The following is a 20,430-nucleotide window of genomic DNA, read 5'->3' as shown; positions in this document are numbered from 1 at the left end:
CTCTGGGCTTCACCGCCAAGTCGTCTGCCCTTTCATTTCCCCTTACTCCGCTATGGCCCGGCACCCAAATTATGCGGATTTTGCCATCCTCAGAGAAGGCGTTAATTTCCTTCTTACACTGCAAGATTGTTGGGGACCTTACCTGCCTGGTTGTTATTGCCCTTCTGGCAATGTTACTGTCCGTTAAGATGTTCACACTAAGCACCATAGAACCACACGCATTCCGAGATCGCCTGGATCTCCGCCTGCGAATATGATCGAATTCGAACCATATTTGTATATAAATGTATAAAATTAAAGCATTTTCACATGTTTTTAGCCAATGCAAAGGCCAATTCCTTCAGGTGCAATGGGATGCGGTCGTTCTCCAAGGGCCACATTAACCCGATAGCTATACACCTCATCTGCTACCGTGTCTGCATGAATGTAGCTGAACCTCACGCTCTAAATTTTGTAGATTTACCTAAAGGTGATGGAGGTAGTCTACGTGAGAGCAGAGGAGACAGCCCGTCGCAGTTCGAAGAGCGTCATTTTAACAGATCTGAATATTATTCCACTGTGTGTCACATAGCTGTCGAGACCACTCTGACGCTGCATAACTTACAACCGAACGGTCAATTGCTTTGTAAGTGGTCAAAACGGTTTCTTTGTCAGCACACCAAGGACTGCCATCAAGTGACTTGAGGACCTTGTTTCTACTTTGTATTCTCAATTTCTCTATGTGGTTGGAGTTATCGTGTGTTCTCCGACCTATACATCATGCTGAGGAAAAAGCATACATATAAAACAAAAAATATGGAATGAATTTAATTACAAAATAACAATAACTGGGGGCGAATTACCGCTTACGTGATCGAGTGCGCTTTCGTATCGAACGAAATTTCTACTCGTATTTAATGAAAGTTATACACTTGCATATACATTTTTATTTCAAAGTTTTTATAAAAGTTATCGATTTAAACATCCGCGTTCTTAAAATTCAAAAATTCGCGTTCAATAAAAAGATACATAATTCACAATAGAGAGATTTTGAACGATTTTGCTCGTTCACGTATGTAAATCGGCCCTTCGATACTTTTTCCCGAAGTATATACATGTGTAAATGATTTCTTTCTTTTTTTTTTGATAAATTTTTCTATAGTCTTCTTATTTTCAAAAATTCTTTTGTTTTTCTGTAAATAACTGTCGAAATAATTTATAGTTTTTTTTTTGTTTGTTTTTGAAAAAATGTTAAACAAAAACACGAGCTGATACAAAATTTTCTAACTCATAGAAAATTCATTTTCGTTTTTTGTATTTTCCTTCCAACATCCAATATTTTGTGTTTCAAAATTTTAGCCCGCCCCAAAAAGAAAAAGTGAATTGGTAACCACCTACGAAATTGATCAATTAATACTTCTGTTTTTTCGTAGTAAAAACAATTTTCAAAAAATTGGAAACAAAATATACACACACTAGATGTTACAAACACATTAATATACACTTATATATTAACACAAAACAACATACCCCTCTTTGTCAACCCCACCACAAAGTCTGAAGCATAAATTTAGATATGTACTATTTAGGAGAAAAAAATGAACTAAAATCTAGAACAAGAACAACAAATTTTCTACCAACGAAACAAATGTAATTACATTCAAACCACAACGAATAGTCAGTCAGTCAGTCAGTCAGACGTGCCTACTACAGCGTCGTGTTGTCATTTGAAATTCCCCAAATAGTTTTTCATTTTAATCAACCAACAAAATATGTCAGTGAGGTGAGTTTCTTTTGGCACAACAACTGCAAACATCATTTATAGTGTGTAGTTGCAAACAATAAAGCGCCTTCGCCGCCACCACAACCACCACTACCACTACACAAATCAATCCAATTATAAATACATTAAAAAAAAAAAACATTTCGTTTCGTTAGTTGTCATTTTTATGTCAATTATTTTATTTTCAATAAATGCAGCATTTAGTTCAGTTATCAAGTCATAATGCAAGCAAATCAATCAATTAATCCTTCCTTCCTTCCTATATATAAAGAATTCCTCGGTCACAACCACTACTACCTACCTCACTCGATATCATATATCCATTGACCTACAAGTAAATGGTCACTTTGTTTTTGGAAAAATATCCACTTTCCCATCTCCCATGTTTGTTTTTAATGTTGATTTGTAACAAAAAAAATCTAAATCCAATGTGCCATGGACATGGTATTTTGTTGCTGGAAATTTGTCAATTATAAGGTATGACCTAACCTAATTCATTAATATCTATTTGAAAACAGTTATAACCATTTATACCCCTACCCCAAGAACCTATAAAATACATTCTTGGTAGGCATGATATTGTAAGATATGTCCGTCCGTCTGCCAGTCGAAAGGATTACAATTTCGACGGTTTAATGCTAGGCATTTTGTCAAAATACAAAATACATCGCGTAGAAGGTTTTCCCTTCAATCGCCACATTTGTCGATTTGGTTGACTCATCAAAACCCCTGGGTACTCGAACATAAAAAAAATATTCCGAGTTGGTTATCCCTTCATAAAAGATGGCCATCTAAAAACTTAAAAAAAATTGGTCCCTAACCTATCTTAAATATTAATCGGACTGCAATCTGATATGAAAAAAAGTATATCCTGTCCCTTAATGGAATTTTTATGAGAATAAAATCAATAACTAGTATTCGGTTCCTCGGGGGAAAAAACAACAGCAAAATTGTGATTTTGATTTAAAAAAAAAAAAAAACAAATTAACATAGGGTAAAATGCACTAAAAAGGCATGCAAAGAGAGCCCACTTAGTGTATTTTTTCGTTTGTCACTAGGTGTTACCTTTTCGCGTTTTGTGTTACTCAAAAAACTCCAAATCTAGCGCGAAAAACACTAAGTTGACATCCCTGGTCAGGATACTAAAAGTGAATCTCGTGATGACCGCTAAATTTGAGTGTGAATCTTGGCCAGAAACTGAACTGAATGCGCTTTGCTCTTGTCACAACTCATATGGAAGGAGTTAGAAGCTTAGGGGATGATGATGAATCAAACAATTCGTTTTTGAATGACAGACAGCACAAGCCTACACAATCATACTCGTAGCAGCTCTCTGGTTTTCAACTATGGTCATTTTTGTCTAAATATCGATTGATATTTTTCCTATCGATACTATCGGCAAAGTTAAATTTATTGAAAATTTAACAAAAATAAGCCATCGTACACTGAATCAGAGAACAAATCCGAGGCTTTTCTTCGGCGCCGTCGGCATGCCCAAAATCATGATCATTGGCGCCGGCTCGTCGGCTGAGCCCATTGAAATTTTCAAAGCGGCGTCGTATAAATTACCATTTTTGATGATGCAAATGCAAATTTTGCCCATGAATATTCCATTAAGGAACAGGGGCAAACTTCTCACATATCAATGAGTGCAGTCCGATTCAAGTTTAAGCTCAATGATAAGGGGCCTCCTTTTTATAGCCGAGTTCGAACGGCGTGCCGCAGTGCGACACCCCTTTGGAAAGAAGTTTTATGATTCATCGTTCAATTCTGTTGGACGAAAAATATTCGAAGAAAGAAAAGAACACAATGTATGATGATTTTAGTGTTATTGATTCGGCTAAGTCGATTCTTTTTTGAAATCGCTTCGTTTCGTTCTTTGCAATGAATGTATCCTATAAGATACATTGCGCCTATAAAGGGTGTATTTTTTACCCGATTGGGCTAACATTTTGTAAATGATTTCTCTTATGACTTCCAATTGACTTTATTCAATTTGGTTTATTCGGTCTGTGCATTGATATTGCCAATTTTGGCCACGAACATTCCATTAAGGAACTGGGGCAAACTTCTCTAATATCACTGAGTGCTGTCCGATTCAAGTTAAAGCTCAATGATAAGGGACCTCCTTTCTATAGCCGAGTCCGAACGGCGTGCCGCAGAGCAATACCACTTTGGGGCCCGCACGGGATAACTATGAGCATTACACAGGCTGGAACTTTAAGCTCCAATCTGTGTGGTGTTTTTCGTTTTCACGAGAAGCTTAGCTGAGAGCTACCGGGCGCGTCCACAGGTTGCGGATAGTGGAATGCTCCATACGTTGTAGCTGCAACTTCAGTCTCGGGCAAACAACGGTATCGATTGGAGAGTCCCAGTGAGAGGTCGGGTGGCACCCGCTCTTGCTTAAATACTGAGTGCCTATGATGCTATGATGCTATGATGATGACAAGACGAGTTATTGGCGCCTTTAAATAACCAATGGCCATCGGTCGTAAAGACCGGAACGAGCCTGCTCACCTATGAGAGCCTGACGAGGTTCGCCACCTCCACATGCAAATGTGGCTACAACAACAACAACCTCTTTGGGGAGAAGTCTTTACATGGCAAAATACTTTATGAATGTCGCCAGCTTTAGGAGGGGATAACCATCGCTGAAAATTTTTTCTGATGTTCTTGCCAAGTATTCGAAACCAGGCGTTCAGCGTCATAGGCGGACATGCAGGGATTGTAAATGAGCCAAATCGATTCATAACCTGATATAACTGCCATATAGACCAATCTGGGATCTCGACTTCTTGAGCCTCTAGAGGGCGAAATTTTCATCCGATTTAGAAGAAATTTTGTACAACGGCTTCTCCCGTGGCCTTCAACATACGTGTTATATATGGCCTGAATCGATATATAGCTTGATACAACTCCTATATAAAACAACCTCCCGATTTTACTTCTTGAGCCGCTACAAGGCGCAATTCTTATTCGAATGGACGGAAATAGTACGCAATGACTCCTACAATGTTCAGGATTCAATACATTTATGTTCCGAATCGGACTATGACTTGATATAGCTCCAATAGCATAACAGTTCTTAATCATTATTCTTTGTTTGCCCGTTTGCCGATCCATGGTGAAGGATATATAAGATTCGGCCCGGCCGAACTTAGCACGCTCTTCCTTGTTCACAGTTATTTTGGACGTGCGGCATTGAAGACCGCCCTTAGACTGAGAGGGTCAGAAACCTGGTGGATCTTGAAGTGTGGACATTTCTCTAGACTTCCTTCTTGATAGGCTGGCTGTCGTCTTTCCGGAAAGAAATTTCTACGCTGAGGGTATCCCGCCTTACCCAGGCCCTTATGTATACAGGAATCGTTCTAAGGTGGATGAGGGCAACAGTTCGGGAGTCTTAATGAAGTTCCCTGGGATTAGGGAATCACTTGATGGGTGTATCATCTTTCAGGCGGAAATCTTCGTGGTCCTGAAGGCTTTGAAGAGTTTAATAATGCAAGAAGGGCTAGTCGATGGAACTGTTACGATATACATGTACAGACATTCGTCGTTGAACGCTCTGGCAGCGGGAGTGAACTCGAGGCTGGTTAAGAGATTCTTTGGACCATGGGGAAGGGCATTGGGCTCTGTTGAGTCCCAGACCAAAAAAGGTTTAGCACTGCGGCACGCCGTTCGATTGGGTTTTTTTGAGCCAGTAAAGAACCCAATGGTTATCCGATTTGAAAGAAAGTAAGCACGATGACTTCTTTTATAACTTCCAACGTTCATGCCAAGTATTGTTCGAATAGGCCCATAAACTGATATTGGTAGTTCCCATATAAACCGATCTGCCGACTTAACTTCTTGAGTTCCTAAGGAATCTAAATTTCTATGCGATTTAACTGAGATTCGACAAAATGACTTCTACAATATTATGAATCCCAAAACCACTCCAATTATTGCCCGAATAGCCCTATTATCTACCTAGAGTGTGTAATACCAATTTGATTTAGCTGATATTTTGCATAATGAGTTCTGTTATATCCCTCTAAAACGATCTAAAACGCTATACAGCTTCTCAGCTTGAATGTGCAAGTCTAAAACTATTGCAAAATTGGACGAAGAACTTGAAATCCATGTTGGATGATACAAAGGGTTCGGTCTGGTCGAACTTAGCGCACCTTTTTTTTTTAAATTAATTGACAAATTTAACAGCAACAAAAGTTCAATATTTTTAATATGATTTTTAAATGTTTTTTTTTTTTCATTTTTTTCTGCGGTTAGCTTCATATTTATATATGTGTGAACAAGAGCTTGTACTTTTTGTACCAAAAAAGATATTTTGTATGTTTAGTTTTTAGATATCAAGTGATATTACAAAACGTCTCTTCTTGTATATAAGATTTAATAATTCATACATACATATGTGTATCATATGCATATGGAAGTTTTGGCTATACAAATATAATTAGGTGGCTATATAATTCAAACAAAATATAATGTTTAGCTTAGAATGCAACATATTCTAACTGCAGCTGCTCTTTGTACTTATAACCCCACTAAACACTGTATCAAAGCACATTTAAGACTAATATATTTTCATATAATTTTTTCCAAATGTCTTTCACATTTTTTTTTATAATTTATTAACCAGAATTGTTTCTAAATATATTTTCTTTTAATTCTACATCTAAGTTTTAGTTAATTTTTTCTTTTTTTTAATTTGTTTCCCCTTATATGATTTTTCTCTTTTTTACTCCCCCTCCTCCTCCTGTTGTTTATGTGTAATTTTAAAAACGAAACAACTACTTGGTTCTATATTATAGCAACTCTAAGTTTTATCAATGGTGAACGTTCCCATACGTCTACAAATCGTAAGCCACCAACAGGTCGAGGTAATATATTAGACAACTCCTAAAGACATACTATATGACACGCTGAATATCTAATAACAAGCGCGCTCTCTCTCTAATCATTGTCCCTCACAAGCCCCATTGTTACCTAATTTATAAAAAAAAATAATAACCTGTAAATACGAGTATTCTATTATTTGATTGCATTCATTATGGTGTTAAGGTAGCACTTGTTGTTGTCGACTTGTCCACTCCTTTGTATATACAAACAATATTTATGAAGTGATTCAAGTTGAATATATTGTTCATTACATTGTTTTTTATAGCTCAGTTCGAATGTAGGATGTTCGTTCAGTAGTCGTTGTCCTTAAATATAGGCGAAACCAGTTGTTTTTTTTTTTATTTTTCCCGTTTCATTATCAACACCTTAAACATTTTGGAGAACTCTCATAAGTCTAAGGCAAGGTGTCTCATTCATCGGTTACAATTTATCGATTATTCTGGTTAAACGATTTTGATTTTCTTAATTCATGCCTATCCTAACGATAAACCTTAACCGACATATGGTTGCCGGTAAGCGACTTATCGTCTCGATAAATACATCTGTGTTTTGTTAACCGATTGCTGCATAATATAACGGTGCCGGGTTTCTCATTCTCCGTTTGCAATTTATCGCATCGATATTCTTCTGGTTAAACGAATTTGGTTTTCTGAATTCGATAAACTTTAACAGACAGATGGTTGCCGGTTAGCGACTTATCGTCTCGACAAATACATCTATGTTTCGTTAACCGTTTGCTGCATGATATAACGGTGTGTTCGCGTATTTATCCAGTATAAAATTGCCAATAAAAATTTGCAAAAGAGTAAAAAACTTATTAAAAGTGTATGAGAAAACCAAATATGTAAACAGGAGGTTTATCCCCACAATAAATGAATGTTCCAGTTTGCTAACACGAACTTTATTTTTTCTACGAGAAATCCACCCTAAGTTAAACAAATTGTTTAGAAGTCAGTTTCTCATGGAAACTCAAACAATTCATACTTTGCAGAAGTTCATAACCTTTAGGAAATAGGAAATACTAACTACGTCATTCTGTTTGTAACTCATCGAGTCTGAGACTGTTCTACTTTAATTGGCGATGATTGCTCCATTAGCCAAAGTTAGAATAGCGTTACAAGTGCATCGATCTTTTGCGCTCCTTCTTATATCTCTGACACCAAATTTCAAGACGTCTTTCACCACATGATCTTTGTATCGACTTTTGATCGTCCCGGTTTGCGTGTACCACAGAGATCGCCTTCAAAAGACTTTCGCTGGAGCCAAATTTCACGAATAAATGCTTCAATGTTGTCTTCCAAACCGGGCTTGTCTGTATAGGCATGAGCTTTAACATAGGCGGTCAATTGACCAGTCCCGAACATGAAATAAAATGTTCACCGAGTTTGCCTCTCAATTAGTCCATTGTTACGCGTGCTATGCGGCATGTGGCTCCGTCTTGTTGAAACCACATGTCATGCAAGTCAAGCTCTTGCATTTTGGAGAAAAAAGTTGGATATCATCTCACGGTAGCGCTCACCATTCACAGTTACTTTACGATTCGCATCATATTTGAAGAAGTACGGTCCAATGATGGCACCAGCCTATAAACTGCACCAAACTGTGACTTTGGGAAGAGATGCTTTATTTGACGTCTTCATATGTGTGCAAAATTTCAATAAATTAGTTCAGATTTAGATATACGTCCCATATATATCTTTCATCCGATTTGGACTCTTAAGGCTGCAGTAGGTATAATTTTGATCCGACCTCTACAAAATTTAGCACGTACGTGTGCAAAATTTTATTAAAATCGGGTTAGATTGAGATATAGCTCACATATATATCTTTCAGCCGATATGGCCTTTAAGGCTGTAGAAGCCACAGTTTTGGTCGGATTTGTATGAGATGTTTTATTTGACATCCTAATACGTGTGCAAAATTTCATTACAATCGGATCAGATTTAGCTTCTATATATATCTTTCATCCGATAAGACCTTTTAAGGCTGTAGAAGCCACAGCTTTTGTCCGATCTTTACAAAAGTTAGCATTATATATGGTTTATGTAACGTCCCAATACGTGTGCAAAATTTAATTAAAATGAGTTCAATTTTAGATTTAGCTACCATATATATTTCATCCAATGTGGCCTTTTAAGGCTGTGGTTCTATTCAATATCTCAATAGGTATGCAAAATAAAAGTCTGACTAGAATGTATCATAGGCTATCATAGGCTTGCCTATCTTCGCATTAAAAACTCCCAAAACGGTTTTAACATCATAGGCGGGACAGAGATCGTATTCTCTCTCTAGGTGCGCGTAGAAAGTATCCTTAGGATGCTCGTCCTAGTTTTCGGTCGGGGCATGGGCGCAAATAAGGCTGTTGAAGAATTCTCCAAATTACCACAAATCCATAGCCAAATTCATGACTTACTTGTGTCATTGCAGCTATGGTATAATCCGTCACCGTTTAGTGTTGTTGTGGCGCCATTTCCGGATCCATCACACTTTCTGTAAGGCGGTAATGTCAGTCTTGTACTTCTCTAACACATCCGCCAGTGTTTTTACTGCACCTTCTCTATAAAGAGTCCGGACATTCCATTTGCGGATCCGGTGCAGGTCGTGAATGTCGTCAATGTTAGGGGAGTCAGTTTTTTCTATTCTTTTGTTTCTCAGAATAATCCTTATAGTTTTCGGTTACGGGTTACTGAGACCAAGGAAGCATACCAAGCAAACCGCTTGCTCTAAGATCTGACGCTCGCCTTCAGCCGTCTCTAACCTGGGAGCAGATGTTTATGTTGGCCATTGGTTATTTGAAGGCGCCAATAACTCGCCTTTTCATTTCGATTTATCATTGGCACTCAGTATTTAAGTTGGAGTCAATGCCACCTGAACCCTCACTGAGACTCTCCTTTCGAAATAAATACAGATAAAGTAATTCACACACAGTTTTAATACTTTCCACCATAGGAAGGAGGAAATACTAACTTCGCCATTCATTTTGTAACTCAATATGTCAGAGTCCCTAGAAAGTATATATTGGAGGCCAACGTAAACCAGATATTAATAATGCTGAACACCTGTGTTCAAATCCTGGCAAGAACATCAGAAAAAAATTTCCGCAAAATGCTGGCGACATTTTATTTAAATAACAAAAATGTGTGGAAGTAATTTAAGTATCAGAATAAATTCCCTTTGCTCGATATGACATGCTCTGAGTTCGTCGAAAAAAAGTTGAAAGCTGCATAAATGTAATTTGTCGATATTTTGATCTAATCCCATACAAAGGCTTTTTAGTCCTTACATTCCAATAGACCAAATAGAAAACTACGTCGGATTGTAGTGTGACGATTTACACACCCACTGTGTAGACGAAATAAAGGACGGAACCTGATTATTTTAGCCCTTCTTGGTTTACACGTGCTTTATGTTACGGTGTCGACGACCGAAATGTTTGCGTGCCCACGGCTCCAGGGCAGCAACCAAAATGTTTTCCCGATTATAAGTCGCATTAACTTTGACGCCAGGTTCAATGAAAACGATTGGAGAGCGGCCATTAGCGTTCACGGCTGCCCATAACATAACTTGTGATGGAAAATTACTTCGGATGACCGTTCAAAGGCTCAAATTCTTTTAAATAAACGCTCGGTTAAATAAACTCGTAGGACTTGTAGGACTTTACCTTGAGCTCGTTTTTTAATATACGGATATTTTCATTCTTTCACGGGATATTTTCAGATCTTTAGCCATTTGATTGCCATTACTTCGTGGATTTCTTTGACTTCATGACCTCCCTTTGTTCACTTTGCGGTGTTGTAGTTCGCCAACAATAGCCAATTGTGATTTTCAGACAAATATAACGCAATAACATTATTGATCTTGAACTTCGTCACCTCAAAGTTATTCAAAGCACTTGTCGTCAAATTTGATCCATTTAAAAAAAATTCGCCCTGGAGTGAACTGAATGATTTTCTACTTGTTTTTTATGTCCGCCTAAGACGCAGAACACTGGAGTTCGAATTCTTGCGAGAACATCCGAAAAAAAACTTTCAGCTTTGGTAATACCCTCTTAATGCTGGCGATATTTGTGAGGAACTATGCCATTTGAAAAAAATGGTATGCCACTTATATAAAAACTTCTCTCTTAAGAACATAAAAAAAATCGGGTGGTGATCCTAATGCAGGCGCCATTTTGAGGTTTTTTGCCATGTTTAAACTTCTCTCCAGAGGTGTTGCATGATAGGTCCCCTATCATTGAGTTTAAACTTGTATCGGACAATACTCCTATTCCTGTATAGAATGTTCATGGACAAATTAGCATTTACACTTGCTTTTTGTTACGAGCATAGCACTTTCGCAATTATATTTTATTATACTCCATCTAAATCTGCTCTAATATCATCTTGAATAGTTTACTGTCACTATATAAACAAAAACATGAAAAAGTATCATATATTATATCTTATAGTCAATTTGTTAGGAAACATACAAAACTTCCACTCTCTCTCTGTCTCCTAAACCTTCAGCACAAATAACACTAATCTAATCTCTCATTTTATAGATGTTTTATTTTCAAATAATACAATAACTCAAGATCAGTTATATTGTCAAGAAACCATAGATTTAACAGCAAGTCAAAGCATAGCATTAACTTCACCAACTCAAACAAGAAAGAAAAGCCATGATGATGACAATGATACAATACCTCAAAATCATCTGGATGAGCATAGTGATTGTAGCACCAACACCACCACCACCACCATCAGCACCGTCAATCACCCCACAAATTATTCCATTAATAACAAACCTCAAATTGTTTTAATTGAAGAACTTGAATCTGATACTTTGTTTCAAAGACAAAAACGAAAAGTTCATCTCCACACTTTGACTCCCATACCAAATAGACAACCTTGTAAACTACCATCAAATGACCAAAGAAAAACTAATGACAATATCGAAAAGACTGAATTTATTTCTGTACATGCGAGTGGTAATGACAATTTTTTAGACAATAACCAAGTAAATTCAGACTCTTTAGCTTATTACACAGGTCCTTTTTGCAAAAGATCCCTTAATATGAGTGTATTAGAATCTATTACAGCTCCTATGTACGACTATGCCAATAATGTTACTGAGTGTATAGAGAAACCCTTAAAGGTTCTCATGAAGAGAAAATTTTTAAAATCCTCTGAATGTTGTACTCCCCATTTGTGTGGTCAAATTTTAGAATCTTTGGAGAAACCAACTAATCTACAGGAACATTATGTAGGAGCTCGCAGTACCCTTGATTTAATTTGGAACATTCCCATACGAAACAGCTGTAGTCCTTGCACTACTCCACATAAGGGCAGAGATCGCTTATCTCAGCACCCTCATTTCAAACATGGTGATATTGAAAGAAAATCTCGCAGTCCTTATCGAACACTATCACATTTTGGTTTTAATTCTCCGCAGCGCCATCCTCAACCTGATCACAAACATATAGTACCAGCTGACTGCAAGAGATTTAAACCCTTAAGACGTTCCGTGTCATACGAAGAGATATTCTCTTCATCGCGTTATGTGGATCTATGTGAACATTGTTTTGAGCAAATTGTACGCTATAAACCAGAATTAATGCAGTATCGCATGAGGCTGCGTAATCTAAGTGATTACCATCAACATGATGGAAAGCATTGTTTCAATAAAAGATCAACATGTACAGATGAGGTACGAGGCCCTATATCCGAATATTATCAAAACACTGACAGCAGTACAGGTTCCAACAATGATGAAATTAGCACCAAAGGCTTCAATGAACCTGCCGCCTCCATATTTACTTGTCAATTGGAACCTTTGATTGAGGTGGATGAAAGAGATAGCTCGGAGGATCACTTCCACAGCATTCTATCTTCCACCATTACAAATTCTACATTTTTCGATAAAATTGCACGAATGAATTATTCGGAGGTGTCTAACAGTGTTAGCAACACTGCCTGTACGACCACTAGTATCTACCAAAGTTTGGAGAATATGACAGAAGAGGAAGAAGGCGGGAATACCCCCACACCAGCACAAGAAAAGCTAAAAGAAGTTTCAGATATGGATTTGAGCAATCAGTTTAACAATGATTTGCAAATTGCAAATGCTCACGACGTTAATAATAATCAAGGCAGCAAGCAGGACGATCTCCACCATGTGTCCATAATAGAAATTATGGACTTTAACAACTGGTTGCAGGAAAATAGATATACAGAGACAGCAGCGAAACCAGAGGAAGCTAGTTCTTTAATGGCCAGAGCCATGCCAAACCTCACGGACAGTCAAAACAATGATATGATTGATTCATCTCACAACCATACTGCTGTAACAACTTCATTTGGTAATAATTCTTGCAGTCTCAATCAACGTTTCCTAATGAATCGTGAGGAGCGAACCAGACGTAAATTGGAGTTTCAAGAAATATGGGAAGACCACATTAGGTACTTTGAGAATCGAGAAAAGTCTATTGACGAAACAGCCCATAGCGATACAGAGTCGGCCATGGATGAAACTCAAAATGCTACAGCAACGCAGCATAGCAATGCAAGTACTGGCGACTCAAATGAAGAAGTATTTTCGGGTCGTAGTTATGTATTTATGCATACACCTTCTAATGCCCAAAAAGCAGAAGACTCGAAAAATGATGATAGTAGCTCCTCGTCATCGAAACATACATTTAATGTTAATGAAACGAATTCCTCTCAAGAACATCTACTATATCGTAGTTTTGGAACTACTAGTATTTTGAATAACTCCCAGCAGAATATGGCAAATGAAAGAAGTTCAACTAGCTTGCCAGAGTCTAAGCTGTATGAAAAAGATAGTGGACAGCACTTTTTTCACTCAAATAGCCCTAAAGATTTTACTGTTGATAATTTTATGCTTGGGGTTGATGGGGAGGTTAATCTGCTTATTGATGATAATGATTTCAGACTAATGGAAGTTAGAAAAACGAGAGATGACAATGAAGCTTTAGTTTCAAAACATATTCAAAAAAATCACAAAGAAGCGGAAGTTATTGAAAACCTTAAGGCACAGGAGGATTATGAATTCCCGTATGTTTTTAAGGAACCAGACGAATCTCAAAATGTGAATGTGGATAAGCCTTTGGTGCGTTATAAATCTATTTTACTAAATTCCTGTAAAGAAGACTCTAAACCCTCCTCAATTACCTCAACTCCTTCTATTGAACTAGAAGAAGAAGCAGCTTCTTTAGATGACCACGATGATAGTTTATTTGATCACAATGATATCTTAGAAAGAATTGACAGTCTACAAATAAAAGATAAGCAAATGTATAGCTTAAAACCCTATATTCAACGAAAACACTCGAAGGAGAACTTTGAAGATAGTTTAACACAAATTCCAGATTTTGCCTATGATGCAGATAATTCCAGCAAAGAATATCAAATATCAAAACTTGACAATAACAATTCCTCAATTCGGAAAGTAAGTGCTGAAGATCTCGAAAAATCTGCATTACAGTCTTCCAGAGTTTTTGCTCTAGGCGCAAATGTTTCCTCTGACTATAACAAAGAAAACCTATTTAACGAACAAGAATTTTCTTCTTTGGAAAAAGAAATTTTAGAAAAAATTGAATTACATCAATTGAATAAGACTGAGGAAATTTTTAATAAAATTGAAAATACCATAAGAAATAAATTAACACCCAACAAATTGGAAAATCTTGTCAAAGGACAACAAAGCCTTAACGCATGCAATAAAGATGATGACAGCAATACTCATTCTAATACATCAATGACAAAAAGTCTTAACGAGAAATGTTGGGAAAAACATCCAGCACTATCTCGACGCTCTCGTTCCTTGACACCGTTTAATGAAAACTCTTGTGCCTCAACTCATTTCACATTAAATCGTACCACCACACCACCCTTGCCTTTAAACAGAAAACAACAAAATTCTCCCCAGCAGCAAGTACCAAGTCTCGATTCTCCACACAATAGAGTCGAGACGGACAAACCGCGCAATTTTATATTGGAAAATATACGCAATGCCGCGATTCCCAGAAATTCACCACAAGTTAAGCGTTTGCAAGGATATACCCAGGCTATATTTGGTAGAAACCCATTTGGTCCTCGACCATCATCCTCGCAAAATTCTTTAAGTGCGACGAAGAAATCTTCAAAAAGTATTCTCAAATCTCCTAATAAAATAAATTTGGGCAAAACGCATTCATCGCCTGCATGTTCAGCCAATGTATACACCTTCCAATCAAAATTGGTCAGAGGTTCCCCACGCTTTTGGGTTAGCATGTCTCAGAGTCCAGATAGAAATCGACGGCTATCAATTACTTCAACTTTAACATCAGAAACTACTGCAAGAACAGATAAAGGGCAGAACAGTAAAAAACATACAGACGAAGAGGAACAAAATTTACAAGATAATTGTATCTCGGTTTCCTCTAATGAAAATGCCAGTTGCCTTATTAATACGTCGCTTTCTGCACATGTTGATGTTGAGATTAATGCCTTGGCTCTTGAGATTCAAGAAATTCAACCACGTTTGGAAAACTATAAAAGAAAATTGGATGATTTTGGTGATCGTGTGGCTAAATGTGCTCGCAAAATGGACGAATGTGTCGTCTCACATGAGGAGATTATCAATGACCATGGCAATTTTAAAGACGATATGGCACTGCAGCAATATGTCGATGATTTAATCTGCCGTGTTCAAACTTTTTCCTTATCGGAAACGGAAGATTGAAAAGGAGAAGCAAAACTTTAGAAAACCACACTGAATCTTGCCAACAACTATATTTTCCCTCATAATGTATGACAGATAGGGCTATTTGCCTCGAAATTAATTAAAAAATTTTAACGAATGAAAAACAATTGAATGCCACAGCTGATTGAAAAGCAGATAAAAAAAATTCTTTTAAATCACATGTTTTTTTTTTACATTATTTCTATATTTGGCTATTTCAATCGATCATTTTTACATTTATTACCTTCAAAGGGTTGATCGACTTTAATGGTTACGAGAAGAGATTTTTTTTTTTGGATTTGAAAGTTTTCTCTCCTTTCTAATAACATTTTTAAGGCCAAAACATAGTGAGCGCGTTAAAAAATGCAACTCTACAAACATATCCCACAAACGCAATGCACAACAGTTAAAGAATTTTCAACTTTTCACTTATGGCAACACAGAATGAAGCTCGATTTGTAGAGTTGCATTCTTCAACGCGCATTATGTTTTGGCCTTAAAAATTTAATTAGAAAGGAGCATAGTACAATTGGTTAACAATATTTAATTTTAGCGCCTAAAAACATTACTTCATGTATGGCAACACAGAATGAAGCTCGTTTTCAGTCTTCAAGTTGACAATTCTTTAAATCTCGTGCATTGCGTTTGTGGGATTTGTTTGCAGAGTTTAATTTTTCAACGTTTGGCCTTAAAAATTTTATTAGAAAAAAGAGAAATCTCTCAAATCTCAAAGAAAAAAATGCAAAAAAAAGCGTAGCGCAAATGGTTAACAATTTTAATTTTGACGCCTAAAAACATTGCTTCACGTATGGCAACACAGAATGAAGCTCGTTTTCAGTCGTGAAAGTTGAAAATTCTAGAACTTTTGTGCATTGCTTTTGTGGCATTTGTTTGAGAGTTTAATTTTTCAACGTTTGGCCTTAAAAATGTTATTAGAAAAAAGAGAAATCTCTCAAATCTCAAAGAAAAATCTCTCGCTCGTTCAACCCTTAAGGTAATAAAATGCAAACGACCTCTTTGAAATATCCAAAACGATAGGGATGTAAATCTTGATATTAGAGGCGTGCACTTAGGTCGTGAGTTGTCGTGTCACACGTCAGTCACGTGATTCGTGAGCGAATTCCAAATCCAGTCACGTGATCATGGTAAAGCTGGCTTAATATCGATGGCACTATCAATACTATCGATGTTTTTTGTTTTCTCTGAAATTAATATTTTCCCTAACGATACTATGGGAAAAGTTAATTTTTTTTGCAAAATTGAACAAAAATATGCGATCCGACGCTGAACATATCCCATAAGATACATTGCACCTACAGAGTGCGCAGTTTTTATCCGATTGAGCTAACATTTGTACAATGATTTCTCTCATGACTTCCAAGTGACTGATATAGTTGAAGAGAAAATATCGATATTTATTATAAAAATGTTGCGGCTATCGATAGTTTACCAGCTCTAGATCATACGTGACCGTGATTGAATTAAAATTCTTCGGCCGCTAATAATAGAGTTCCACACTTTTCACAACAAAATTCCACAATTGGAACATTAATTTATAACCATATTAAAAAAAAATTATTTTTAATTATTCAAATCAATTTGCGCACTTCTTAGACGCTTTCTAAGAAAAAATTGGCCTTACATAAATTAATTGGTACTTTTCACGATAAAGACCTTTAGAACTGTTTTTCCATAAGCTTGAAAATAAATGTTACCCTTTTAAGTGCACCCTAAACTGCGGAAATGCTATTATGAGCAACTCTGCATAAATTTGTTGTTGCCCAGATGATTTGCCGTTACACCATGGCAAATTAATGAAATTAAATTTTTGTTTTTTCAAAATTGAATGAATCCTTTGGTTTATCTGATATTAGGTCCCGGAGGAAAATTTATGAGTTCTGCTCTCATTAAATATACAGAAAGCTATATAATTTTTTTATATTTTTATTATATTACAAAATAAAAAATAAATTGTCATTGCCACTCGCGAATCTCCGCAAAATAAAGATAACTCTGAACTCACATAAATGTTATCATCATACAAAATTTCTCTTTTTTTTCTTGAAAATACATTTCTTGTGACTTTTCGAACCGGCTGCATATCAAAACATTTATAATAATTATAATAACAATTTTAACAACTGGTTATGGTTTTTTTTTATTTTTTTATCATTTATATATATATATATATGTACATATATATAATTTTTTATTAATACCAAAATTTTTATGTAATTTCTTTTTGTATTAAATTGAATGTTGCCTTTACATTGTACCGTAGTTTATGCTTTTATTTTTGTTTTTGTGTGAATTTTTCATTTTTTGTTTATATATAGATTTTATGTTTGAGAAATAAAACAAAGTTCCTTAATAGCATAAAAAAAAATAAATTATAAGTCTTTAATTTAATGTTAGGAATAAATTTGTGTTTAAAAAATGGTATAAACCATTTTACACATTTTATTGAATTAAATAATATATAAAACTCCTTAAAAATAGACGTGTGTTAAGTAAAATTTAAGTATAACCATCAAGTATACCTCTGTGTGTGTGTGTGTTTGTAGTCCTATATGTTATTAGCATTGTTAGAAGTATCTTTGTGATTTTGTGATATGTCTTTGTGTGCCAACCGTGATTGTCCTTTTTATGTTGGAATAACACAAAAAATAAACTCCCACTTTTTGCCATACAGACACACACACATTTTAGTTTTACATTCTTTTTTGTTCTTTTCATTGATACACGCTCAGAATATGATCATCATTGCATCAATCCAAACAAAAAGCACCATGACACATCATCTAAATATCCCGCCACCAACCATAAAAGTTGTAAACCCATTGCACACTATACCTCACATGAGCATTATTCTTATATTGATTTAGAATATGTATTTAAAAATTATGAATACGTTAAAAATTTACAAAATCTTGCAAAGAAATATGAATTTCTCTATCAACAACCCTGGTGTTGGCCAACGTCCCACGAAAAAGCAAAGGGCATCAAACATTTTTATAATAAGTCAAGCATTCAATTGTATATGATACATAAAATAGAGATATATCCTCACTACACTTATCCCATGCCTAGTTTAAAAGGTGATTTGCATACAAAGGAAACGCTTTTGGATAAGAGCACCACTGTCAATCATCATGATGGTAATCTGGTATTGGGAGATAGAAACTCTTCCGAAATGGGAAAAAGTTTGGACATGGACAACTCGGAGTTGTCATCTTTACCTCCTTATCGTACGGTCTCCCATTATGGCTTCAATTATCCCTCCACCTATCAGCCTGCGGTGAACTTGCACCCATCCTGCTCTGTAACCTCGGTGGACTTGCAAAGGCAAAAAGTGATTGCCTTTATCAAACGTTTGAATATGGAAGCCCAACATCTAGAAGCGAGAATGCCAAATAAAACCCATATAAAAGCGGGAAAAGAAGATCACATTTATGAGAATACAAAGAAATTGGAAAGTGCTGAATCATTTATATCCGTGAAGGAAATACAACTCAATAATTTGCATAAAGACCGGCAAATATCGACTTCATCCTCAAGCCAGGCCAAATCCTTAGATCATCAGCGGGATCATGGAGATTTGTTGTTGTCAGAGCAATTTTCTTCCCTGCTATCTATAAGTGGTACATATCCTGCAGCAACTCATTCCCATTCGGGGGGAGATCAAGATCACTATCATTTCAATACTGATTCAACAGACAATTGCTCCAATTGTGAGGGACATTCTCAGCGTAAAGCACACTCGGAGAAGCTCTATCGCAACTATGCGCCAAGGAATTTTGTGCCCCACCATAATACCACGGACACAGACAATTTCACCGATCCCCCAGAAGATCATGATCCTCACAAACCAGAATGTGAACAAAAAACACCTCCAATAAAAGAGAAAATTATCTACTCGTCCACACAATCCCTTAGATCGAATAGTGGTGATAATAGACATGTCACCCTAACACTAAACTCTTTAAAGCGCCGTGCCTCTTCGCTTTCGACGGATCGCAAGGAGAAGGCAAGAACACGTCCCAAATCTTCTCAGATAATGGCTTCGTTTAAGACTCCCTCAAACTCTAAAGCACCGGATGGTGGAGGACTTTCATCAAGCGAGAGCAGTTCGGCAGCAACAGCCATAGAAATACACATCAATGTCAACATACGCAATAGTGACTGTATGAAAAATATACAAAACCACGAACAAGAATTCAAATTGAAACTCGAAAAGGTTATAGACAATGAAATTAATCTCATAACACGTCAACTAGAGTCTCAGGAAAATGAGGATGACGAGCATCTACAACTAGGGGGTGGAGCTACGCCCACCGCTAACACCGCCAACATATTTATGTTAAATCCCCAACAAAGATGTCTATCAGCACCAGATGCCATAGGCCTATATGGCAATCAACCAAATTCAGCCTATACGGAGGCAGATCGTCATTATACTTACGAAGATAATTTTAATTCAGCAGCGTCTACGCCATTACCCCAAACATCTGTGTCGCAGGATAATAAAAATTTGCATAATTTGCGCTATCGCCATACCTTAGCTTTGTTGGAACATGAACTGGAAATGCTGCTTAATGGCATTATACGTAATATGTGCGATTGTAAGACAAAAATCTCCCAAATATCAGAAGAAATTCGAACTGCCACCTTACATGTGGGCTCTTTGAGCAGTGCATCTCATATAAGAGATAAACGAAAACGCCAACCGACTGCTGTTGCAAATGATTGGGCACAGTAAATGATAGATATACAGATAGATTATTGTGATTGTTTAAGAAAGTTTGGGGTTTTTTGATAGAGCTGGCAAAATATCCGATGGATACTATCGCAACACTAAACAAACATAAGCAATTCGACACTGAATGTATGCTTTAAGATACATTGCGCCTATAGAGGGTGCAATTTTCATCCAATTTGACTAACATTTTGTACAATGATTTCTATCATGACTTCCAACAGACTTTATTAACCTTAGTTTTATTTGGTCTGTGTATTGACACCTCGAAATATGCGTCTAAGACACTGTA

At 36.5% G+C, this 20,430-nt stretch overlaps 1 protein-coding gene across 11 annotated transcripts in view; it reads left to right on the top strand.

Moving 5' to 3' along the window:
- Window positions 1-20,430, top strand: part of LOC106081501 (protein hu-li tai shao) — a 102,865-nt gene that overhangs the window by 75,792 nt on the left and 6,643 nt on the right. For 7 of the 11 annotated variants that reach the window (XM_013243501.2, XM_013243499.2, XM_013243500.2 and 4 more), the window contains one exon: window positions 6,571-6,639. The exons of 2 other annotated variants lie outside the window; for them this stretch is intronic. In XM_013243501.2, the coding sequence (XP_013098955.1) occupies window positions 6,571-6,639 (69 nt within the window). Of the gene's footprint in view, window positions 1-1,338; window positions 1,763-6,570; window positions 6,640-20,430 lie in introns of those variants that run through there. 2 more of the 11 variants (XR_001220376.2, XR_001220375.2) reach the window with 2 other exon arrangements.

The sequence above is a fragment of the Stomoxys calcitrans genome, chromosome 5 (assembly GCF_963082655.1).
Source record: "Stomoxys calcitrans chromosome 5, idStoCalc2.1, whole genome shotgun sequence".
NCBI lineage: Eukaryota > Metazoa > Arthropoda > Insecta > Diptera > Muscidae > Stomoxys > Stomoxys calcitrans.
Note: the sequence above shows the minus strand (reverse complement) of the source record. Positions and strands in the feature narration are given on the sequence as shown.